At 40.0% G+C, this 11,039-nt stretch overlaps 1 protein-coding gene across 1 annotated transcript; it reads right to left on the bottom strand.

Moving 5' to 3' along the window:
- Positions 1 to 9,500: 9,500 nt before the first annotated feature.
- On the bottom strand, positions 9,501 to 10,768 carry LOC140934278 (uncharacterized). The gene is made up of 2 exons (XM_073383933.1): positions 10,105 to 10,768; positions 9,501 to 9,913 (listed from the first exon to the last, which is right to left on the bottom strand). Exons 1-2 carry the CDS (start codon positions 10,766 to 10,768, stop codon positions 9,501 to 9,503), a joined length of 1,077 nt encoding a protein of 358 aa, XP_073240034.1.
- Positions 10,769 to 11,039: the final 271 nt, after the last annotated feature.

Below are 11,039 nucleotides of genomic sequence, written 5' to 3'. Positions count from 1 at the left end.
CTTTATAGGGTGTAAGAATTTAGAGGCGATGGACAAAAAGGAAATAAGCGCATTAGTCTTACTGGACCTCTCAAAGGCTTTTGACAGTATTTGCCATAAGAAGTTACTGCAGAAGCTCTCCGCTGTAGGTGCCTCACCCGCCGTAGTTCAGTGGTTCCGCAGCTACCTTTCAGACCGGACCCAATCAGTGCGTATCGATTCTGTGCTATCAGATCCATTACCAATCACACACGGAGTCCCCCAGGGAGCGATTCTTTCGCCGCTCCTCTTCTGTATTTATCTAAACGATCTGCCTGGCGCTCCTCAATTCTGCCAGCTCGAGTCATACGTCGATGACTCCAAAGTTTTGCTATCTTTTCCCGTAGCCGATGTCATTGACGCTACGCTCAAGCTCGAAGATGATTTGCGCAATGTTGCCACCTGGTGTTGCACAAATGATTTGTTAATAAACCCTGAGAAAACGAAGTTCATGTTGATCGGCACCAAGCAAATGATAAGTAAACATTCAGTTAATTTTACTGTTTCGTTTATTGGAAAGACTCTTATGGCTGTCGAATCAGCAAGAGATCTAGGAGTATACATAGATTTACACCTGACCTATGAGACTCATATCTCCCACTTAGTCTCTTCTCGCTTGACTAAACTGGTTCAGATCAACCGCGTGAAATATTGTTTTGATAGAAAGACTTTGGTTTTAATTATTACTTCTCTTGTCTTTAGCAAAATGCTCTACTGTTCGTCCGTGTGGTCTAATACCTCATCTAAGAACATCCAAAAGCTGCAACTTATTCAGAATTTCGCCTGCAAAGTTATCTGCGGCGCTCGGAATATGACCACGTGACGCCATTACTTGACGAACTCAACTGGCTTCCAGTTAGCAAGATGCTCAAATTCAGAGACGCTGTTATGGCTTATAAGTGTGCGAGCAATTTAGCTCCTGAATACCTATGTGCTAAGTTTAAAAAACGATCTTCTGTACATAATCGCACAACCCGTAATAATGAGAAGTTCGAAATCCCATTATTCAGGTCAGCCACTGGCCAACGTACCTTCGCCTATAGAGCAGTATCCCTGTGGAACACGTTAGACGAAGACCTTAGAAACGCTACAACTGTAAAGGCCTTTACGAAAGCCCTGAAACTTGTAATGAATGAATGATCGAATGACAGTTAGCATTTAACAATTATTAGCTTGTTAGATATAGCTTGCATTTATATTTGTAAATAGGTACTGAAAAATGTTTTTTTGGGAGTATTTATTAAAGTTTTAATTTAATTTAATTTTTAATTTAAGAATCTATGGCTTAAGTGGATAGGCAGCGTCACCTATCAAATGAGAGTTACCGGGAAATAGCAGGCCTCTGTTTCTCTCGGCATCAACAAACAGTGGGGAATTTCTAAACACCTGGGCGTCATGGACAGACCCTGGAAAGCCACAGAAAACATCTATAAACTTCATGTCCATGTCACACACAACCTGTAGCTGTACAGAATGAAAATTCTTTCTGTTTATGTAATGTTCTGGGTCTTTCAAGGGGGCTTGAATAGGGATTTGGGTACCGTCAATAGCGCCCAGTATACCGGGGAATCCACTTTGTTCTTCAAACTTTTGAATGGTGTTTCTTGCGTCGTTTCCTTCTGCGAGATGAATAAATCTCTGTGCCAAGTTTTTCGTTATAGCTGTACAGACTCGCATGTGTACTTCATAACAAGTTGACCGAGAAATGTCAAATCGATCCGATACCGATCTAATACACTCGGAGTTCACTAGCATCCAAATGGTAATGAGGATTTGCTTCCTAAGATCAACTGGTGCTCTGCCTCCATGGTCATGGGCTTGATAAGGGATCATCTCTGGACAAACACGAAGCAGACCTCCAAGAAAAGCAACGCTCTCTCTACTCATCCGAAAATGACATCGAAAACAATCTGGACTGTACCTTGGTACCATCACTTCGAAATATCCAACGATTCTTACTCGATTTAAGGGAAACCTGCCCTTTCCAAGCACAGAAAGCAGCAGAGCAACATCTGAGTCACCATGCTCCAGAATTGTGACACATCTGACAGCTTATCCAACACACAGCAAGAAATTGACCCGGAGACAAACACAGAAAATATGACTCCACCTACTCCACAAGACATTGCGCCACCTCCAATCCAAGCATCTGTAAACAATAAAGCCGTTTTTCTGTGCGATTCGAATGGAAAATTTATCGACAAAAGAAAGCTTTTTCAGCCAACACAAGATTTCACATTCTTCAGATGTCCCAAAATTGAACACGCAAGGGCTATTTTACAAGATGAAATTGATAAAGAATCGGCTGGACATCCTCAATTAATCATAATCCACACCGGAACAAATGATCTTACTACAACCACGCCAATAGATGACCTCTTCTCTGATATATCTGTATTAATCACTAAAGCATCTACAAAGTTCCCAAAGAGCAAAATGGTCTATTCAACTCTCTTGCCGCGAATTGACATTCCCCTGCATACTTTATCCAAAATAAACACAAACCTTATTGACAGCTGCTCAAAACTACCAAACGTCCATCTAGTCAATCATGAAAATATCTTCTCCAAGGGAACTGAAGTGTTGCATGGCAGAAAACATCTTAAAAAAAGACACCTTGGTTTGTTCGCAGCAAACTTAAAAGCAGCCATTCGTGGTAGAGGAAAACCACCTCGCGCCAACTCCAGCCAATTGTACCGATCCTCACTCTCTTTGTCGTACTCGTTTCACACTAGCCCTTCGGAAGGCTATCCTCCCTCCAGCAATGGTGTTAAGAACATACACCGCCAAGTCCACCAGACTTCGCGGGAGCAACAACCTTTACCTTCCCGTTTCCCATATACAACTTCCTCGGGTGATGCCTCTTATAGTAATGCTGTTAAAAATGGTCACAACACCTACAACATTCCGCAAGCACCGCAACAGCAACAGAACTTTCCGCCGCAACACTACAATGTACAGAGCTTCTCACCGTTTCACTTAGCGGCAGTGGGACCGATTCCTTCTGTTCCTCTCCAAAACGACTGTGCTGTTGGAAAAGTCCAGGCAGTTGAAATCCCAAAGGAACTGGTATCTTTAATCCAATTTTTTAAGACCCTTGTTTAATATCTTATACATAACCCACAACTTTCATTGTAGTTGTTAGCTAGTTTGCCGGGATATCTGAGTTAAGCTTTCTTTTCTTCAGGTACTAAGTTTGATACAATATGCCAGGGCCCTTAAGGTTCCCCAGCAAATTATCTTTTTTCGCTTGGAACATTAATGGGCTATCGTCGACATTATTAGGGGAAAAATTGCAAAATTTGGATTGTAAAAACATGATCAATTCTTTTGATTTCGTAATTGTCTCCGAAATATGGAAAAAAGTGACTGTTGAAGTAAACGGTTACAACATTGTGACCACAGATACCTTGAAAACAGGAAAATGCGGACGTAACTCGGGTGGAATAGCTCTGCTCCATTCCCGCTACTTTCGACCTGAACTATTTGAAGAGCTTGAAAGCGACATCGAGAAATTCTCCTCCCTTGGTTCAATTCTTACTATGAGAGACTTTAACTTCAGAGTAGGAAAACACCCGGACGGTGTTTGTCAAGAAGGTAATAAGATAATAAGAAACGATTTTTCTGAATCTTCGTTATGCGCCACCCAACGAAAAAGTTTTGACAATGATTTGAATAATCACGGAAAACGACTCTTGGAAATTTGTAGAAGCGCGGATAAAAGAACTTTAAATGGTGGAATTAATGGCAACTCGTTAGGCAGGCCTACATTTCATGGTAAATCGGGAATCAGTGTCATTGATTACTCCATATGTGACCAAGATTTGCTACGAAATATAACATCTTTTGTAGTGAAAGAGCCGAACAGTTTATCAGATCATGGTCCAATAATAACATGGCTTAAGGTTAACCGTCATTTAGATAATGACTCATCAAACGAGGCAATTATAAATGATTCTTTGACTCCTCTACCAAAACAGGTTTTTTGGGAAAACGATTCGTCACCAAAATTTAGAGCTACATTACAGTCTGAAGACATTCAAAGAATGATCCACGATTTTATGAATACTACAACAATCACGAGAAATGTTGACATGAACCTTCATGCTGTAGAAAATATTCTTATTTCAACCGCCAAACGCTGTTTGAAGATCAAAACAGCAAAAAAGCGACGTTGCAAAATATCTTCGAACAAAAAATGGTTCGACAAAGAATGCCGCTATAAAAGACATGAACTGCGGAAACTTTCTAATCAAAAACATAGAGATCCTCTAAACAATACCCTCAGGGAAGAGTATCACAAAGTCTTAAGAGCGACTCCGCGTAACTATCAACTACACGTGGAAATAGTCAAAAAATGACCTCCCCTCAAACTCAGCCAGAATGAAGCCCTGTGGGCCCTAGTTACAAAATCGTTGGTTTAAGTTCGATCGATTGAACGGTATTTTTTTAACGAATTTTTTCTTCTCGAGGCCTAAAATGGGCTAAAATTATGCAAAAATTAGAGCCAGTTTCAGTGGCTCGTATGTTTAAAAATAAAGACTGTCATTAAAACATAACTGCACGTCATATGTTTATTTCTTTTCCTCTGTAACTAGAACTAATAAGATCGGGATTTAGTCAATAATAGATTTTTAAACAAATTTTCAAAGTTGTTGACTCAAAATCGCTTTTCAAACGGGTCAAAATTTAGCACATTTTCAAGAGCAAAAAAAGCGTATTGGTACATGGCTTTAACCAACAAGGCTTGCTTAGTCTGGAAGAGCATTCTTTTTTCTTCAAATTGGCGAAATAAAATTTTTGGGTAAATGAAATCACGAGCTTTGACAAAGCAGAGTAAAATGCAAATATTACACTTAAAATTTGACCTCTGACCCGAGTCAAGCAACTGCGAATTATGGTAGGCGGCAAACCTTTTGTTATCTTTTTTAGCAATATCCATCCGAAATACCTGTAGATGAGAAGTTGTGCTAAAATACAAAAGGTGTAAGTTATAAAATCTCTGATGTAGCAAAAAATTACAAGACACAAGAAACAATTTTTGTCTTCTTCGCTTTCTGGCGCTAGCTTCAGCCTGTTATCGAATTTCAATCAAGCATGCCGGCAAATAAGTAGTTGCATAAATAAACGTTATCAGGTGACAATTACTCACCTGAAACTTTTAAGTCTGCGAGTCTATGTGGCCTTTTATAGGGGAATTGATTTCTGGAATGCCGTACGTCTTTCAGAAGGAACCGAATCATGTCACTGTTTGGACGTTTTATCGTTCATATCACGTGCCGCCTACATGTACACTCTGAAGTTAAGACCAAATATAAATGATGTTATGGATGGATACAATGATTTTAATTTTAATAAAGTAAAAGCCAAGCTATTAGACCGCAATACTTTTGCAACTCTTTTGACTGGCCTGCATTAAATAGTTTTGTATTTATTTATCAAATTAGCGAAGCGAGAGCAGTTCAGACTGGTAATCAATTATTTGACAGGTGTCAGTAGCCTGACTCACAATTTTCCCCTGTAACCAGACGCAAAAAAGTACTGCCTTGGAATTTTGTTAGTTTATTTGATTACGTTAATATGCAGGAACACTTAAATAAGATGAAAGAAAGAGGTTGATTAGTTGAGGGAGTTTTCAGTACTCAGTTTTTATATACTGTGTCGCCTGGAGCGCTCCACTCGCCAAAATGGCTTCATGTGAATTTTCTAAGTATGTCGGAGGTGATTGTGGAGCAAGCTTAGTACTTCCAAGTGGTGATTTGTGTGTAAGAATTTCTGAATGCTCTAAGGACATCAAAGGCCACCTCAAGACGTGCGGCGTTTCAGATGGTACACTATGTTCGGAGGCGAGGCTTCTGTTGGCGCGTGCAGGTAAATCAAATTCTATTCGAGTTTCACCTGTAGCACGAATGAAACAGTTATTTTATTCAACTTATGTAACAAAAATGTGCCTAATCATAGGTATCTTTGAGGAACGAGAGCAATATTTTAATCTCTCTATTTGCCCAAGACACCGCGATGCATTTGGTCTTAGATGGCGACGCAACCGAAAATTATGTTCTTCTCCAAGTTCATGGGCTTTTCACAGAAAAGCCAATGTGAAGGGCGAGCGAGGGATTACACTGATACAGTCTCACCGCCTCTACATGGCCTGCAAAATCGTAATCCCTGTTGGCTCAAGTAAGTTAGTTGAAAGTGGAAATAGTGCCGGCCACACCCTGTCCATTTTCCCCTTTTGAACCTGACGCCTCTAATTTTGTAAGGTTTAGACCATTTATTCACTTAGAATACTTGCTAGGTTGCTTTATATATTTAGTTCGATATTTAAAAAATAGTTTGTTTATAATTAAAAAGCTTATCATTAGGCCTACTGGCAAAAAGCCGCTGAGGATGTATCTTTCGCGGACTATATTTCCCTAATAAAGTTCTGTGTATATTCTTTTGAGGCTTCAGTTGGATAAGCTAAAAAGTGATTTTTCTTTCTTAGCGATTTGTACACAATGTCGCAAAAGACTCGACGAAATCAATGAAAGCAGTGAAGGACAATCGGCAGCAGAGGCAGCTGTACCCATAATGAACAGTCCGGAAGCCACTGAACTGGATGAGGTTAGGACGAGATTTATCCTTCATTTTCAAGTGGTAAAATTCTTAGAACACGAAAATAGTTACTTATCAATACCAAGAGAAAATTTAAAAACCAACGTTCAGATTTCAGGAAACCATACATGTATATCCAGTTCTGGTTATAGCACGGACTGATTTTTTCACATTCCATCCGCTCATGATTACTGCACATAACAGGTAATGCCCACCTTGAAAGAGAGAAAGAAAAAGTTTATGCAGAAACATTATTAAAATAATGTCGATCGAGTAGAACGTTAATAGAATTTCCATTGCTTTTTTACGCCTTTTCGTGTATCCCTTACACGTAAACTCGGCCCAGTCCTCGCTCACTTATCTTTTCAAGCCCCTGATGAATGATATAATATCCCACAACCTCGTGGCCAGGGCTTTTCCCTCAAAAAAATGGGTGGCCCCACCCATTTTTTTGAGGGAAAAGCCCTGGGGACGAGGTTGAATATCCCAGGCAACACAGTAAAAATCGTGCTTGTTTGTCAAGATTTGTGCTGCTCGCTGTTATGACCAAAAGGCCTCTACGTTTTTATTATCTTATATTATTTTACTGACTTGTTACTGGAGTGTACCAAGTTTCATCGAAAAGATTCATTATTGATGAATCATTATTCATTATTTTTTTGTTTTTGTTTTTACCGCGAGTCTCTTTTTTTTTAAAGTAGTAAACCAACCCTTTCCTCAAAATTTCAGGGGACGGTGAACGATGAATTCACGGAATTATATACAGGAATAATGGAAATGTCATTGAAAGATGAAAGTTTATTCGTTCCTGACGAGGACAGTAGCCTGCTTAAGATCCGACGACGGCAGATGTCTGTGACGGCGAGCGGAAGTGAAATTACTGCCAGAAAGACTTCCGGCTGCCGTCGTTGAGAAGTTTCCCGCCGTAGCGGCCTTGTCTGTGACGTGAAGAAGGCAATTTTGCCGTCGCGTGTAAAACGTGAGTAAACTTGATCAAAATAATGCCATTTAAACACATTTCGAGCGAAATTCTTTAGCACTGTTAACAGTTTATTCTCAGTAGACCATTTTTGTCGAATTTCTAAGCGACTTAAACGATTTGAACACGGTATTTAAATTAAATTTGTTTGCCTTCTCTAAACAGTTCGACTCGTTCATCGTCATGGACTCGACAAAAAAAGCAACCCAGTAAGTTTTACAAGTTTTTTCTTGTGTTTATTGATGTGTTTATTAACAATTATGATATCGTAGACTTGTTTCGGCATTAAATTGAGGTCCAATGGATTATGTCACTCATCTTTTCTCGATATAGCGTTTTTTACTCGGCTTCTCTTACAATGTAATTTTAATCAAGACCTTTCAGTGAGGCAAAAAAGATGCATGGTCGTTGCGACACGAAACGCTTGCTTCTCGAAACTGCTCAAAATACAACATCACGATTAGTTTATGCTTGAATTAGGCGGCATATTGCACATGTACACATGTACACAAACATGACCGAGACCGCTTTGATTTGCTTTAGAAAGATCTGAACTGATTTAACGGTGAATCGATTTAACCGGTTTCCAATGTCGAGATGAAGTCTTCGTTATTTTTTTTCGAATTGTAGGTCCAACATGGAGTGGACGGAAGACCATGACCTCTGTCTATCTCAAGAAATTTTATCCCTAGAACCTTTTAAAGCGAAAAAGGGAAGTATTGCGAGAGGAAACATTTGGGACCAGATTGCCAATAATCTTAACTCCTTGGAAATTCCAAGGTTTAGAGTTTCAAAGCGTTCAGTGAGAGAACGGTACACACTTCTCATTGAAAAGTTAAAGAAAAAGTTAAAAGAAGAGGAGAAAGCAAGCGGCATTGAGACCAGCATGAGTGACGTCGAAAAAGCTTTTGAAGAAATAATGGAAAAGGAAAGTGATGCTGAAAACACAGTTGAAAGCAACAAGAAGAAAGCAGACCATGCTAAAGCTGTGGAGATGCGGAAGAGAGCAATGGAGAGCATTCGCTCAACACAGAAAAGAAAGGGGGGTGATGAAGTCGAGGATGAAGAGAATGCTCAAGCAAAGCCAAAGATCACAAGGAGGAGTGGTGGAGAAACAATTGCATATTTACGCGAGAAAAATGATATGGCTCAGAAATGGAAAGCTGAGGAGCTGGAATTACAAAAGCAGCGCCTGGAAGTTGAAAGTAAACAGCAAGACGAGTCCCGAAAGCAACATCAAGAAATAATGCAAATGATGGCCCAGCAAGTCAGGCAGCAACAGAATCAAATGCAGCAGTTTCAGCAGATGTTTGCTGCTATGCAACAACAGCAGTCACAAATCATTTTAAAGCTTTTAGAAAAACAAAACTAAGCAACTTGAACATGTTGAGGGTCGTTGAACGTACTACGACAGATTTCATAGCCTGATTTTTTGTTCAGTTCAAGAGGCCTTTTGACCATATTTTTGTATGATTGAGGAGGGTTCATATGTTGAGAAGGGAGGACCTGTGATGATTTTTAAATATTTACTGTGTATTTTGGGGGAATTACCCCTCCTCCCCCACCCCAAGGGAGGATGAACCTCTCTTGCCTATACCCTAATGTTTTTATAACTTGTTTTTTTCCTTGTTCTTCAAGATACTTTCAAAAACCCAACTCATGCCCATCCCCTCCTATCCCTCTTTACATAGATTTTGAACCCTCCTTTACATAAGTTGAAGTTGTTGAAGTTGTTTCAGTACATATGATTTGATCTAAGTACTAATATTGGAGGATAACTTCCCCTACTTTGTACAGTTTATTGGAAAGCTGCAGATAAACTATGTTACATTCAATCGACTTGTGTATTTTTTACATCATTATTAATCATTGAAATTTCATTTCTCTTTACAAGTGGTGTAAAGTGTTAAGAAAAATAATCCTGAAGGGTAGGTGGGTCAAATTCAAAGAACTCGGAAGTGAAATTTCCGTACAAACAAGTCATGGCATTTCTTAAAATTGCACATACAATGTACATCTTTCCCACTGCACTCAATGATATCTTTTGAGTTTTCTTAAAATCAACAAATTTAAAAAAATTAATTATGTCTCCAAAGAGCCACTCTACTGAAACACGGACAGTGCTCATACACTTGTTAAATTCTTCCATCTGTGGGCTAATACCAGCAGCACGATATGGCACAATTAGGTGTACCCTCAGTGGGTACGCTGGGTCACCATATAACGCCATGGGGTCACCAGTTGGGGAAAAGGCATAGCGCTCAAGATCTCGCAGAAGGCCAGAGTCGGCTAGCATCCCAGCATCATGTTTGCGGCCCTCTGAAAGAAATGAGAAAATTATATCAAAGTTGAAATTTCTAATGTCAAAAATGAATACATATTTTATTTATAATACTTTATATCTTCCACAATACAACGACTTTCACTGATGTCGCGCTGTTTGAGTTTACGGTGTGATAGATGGATATAACAAGACATAAAAATTAAGTGAAAGAAATAATTTTTATTACCTACTGGCCCATACATATTGGCTATCATACCACAGGGCAATGCCACAGACTGATATTTCAATGCGTGGACTCTTTTGTGTCCGTTGTACACGATCCCCTGGTTTTCTTGTGGTCGGCAAATGGGTCTTACTGTTCCATCTATGAAGCCAAAGCAATTTGGCAGAGCACCTCCTTTCCTTCGTATGGCATCAGCATATGCCTGAAGTAGAGGGGGACTCAGTAAGGTTTGGTTCCATGCTGTCAGACGATGATGGTGTAAGGTGTAGACAGTATCCATTACATGACTGGTTATCATGCAAAGCTCTGGAACCGGGCGGCCAAAACGATGGATAAGGTCACTGTACCGACAGGGATACGCTAATCGTCTTAACAGAAGACAAAGGCCTTCAATCCCGTCGCATACGGTCCCCTGTTCGCATGTATACGAGTCAGGCAATCCCATTGCCTCTTTGAGAACAGGTATGTCACTTTTTCTGAAACGAAATTCTGCTAAGCATTCACTTTCGTCAAGCCTCTCGAGGTCAAAATTTTCGTAATTCTGGTAGGGAAAATCCGGATTTTTAGATCTGTTGACATCATACAACAGTAAAAATTCATCTTCTGAAATGTCGCCATCATCGAAACTTGTCAGTAACAATTCACGAACCTTTCTAAAAGTAGCCATCGCTCTTGTATTTATTTGTAAATTTCAACAGGAAAAGGCGCTACAACAACCCGCCGTCGTGCGAGCTTTCTTAATGCTATTTTTCGCGCCATTGCGACGGCGACCTCACCCCAAGCCCTCTCGACCAAGTCTGCCGTCGTAGAATCTCGCCGTCGTCGGATCTTAAGCTCGCTAGTGTCAGTAGCAGTGACGAGGAATCATCGACCGCGGTGACGGGAGAGCCTAGTAACGAGTATATACGAAGAGGGCACCTTAACAGATTTCTTGAAAC

This window comes from Porites lutea, chromosome 4 (genome assembly GCF_958299795.1).
Source record: "Porites lutea chromosome 4, jaPorLute2.1, whole genome shotgun sequence".
Classification (NCBI taxonomy): Eukaryota; Metazoa; Cnidaria; class Anthozoa; order Scleractinia; family Poritidae; genus Porites; species Porites lutea.
This window is presented reverse-complemented; position numbering and strand designations above follow the sequence as displayed.

Bases quoted from the DNA above. Each gene is read 5' to 3' on its own strand.
- LOC140934278 (XM_073383933.1), bottom strand. From the start codon at position 10,768: ATGGCTACTTTTAGAAAGGTTCGTGAATTGTTACTGACAAGTTTCGAT. The intron at 9,914-10,104 runs GTAATAAAAATT...CATTTCTTTCAG, and splicing joins CAATATGTATGGGCCAGTAG to AGGGCCGCAAACATGATGCT.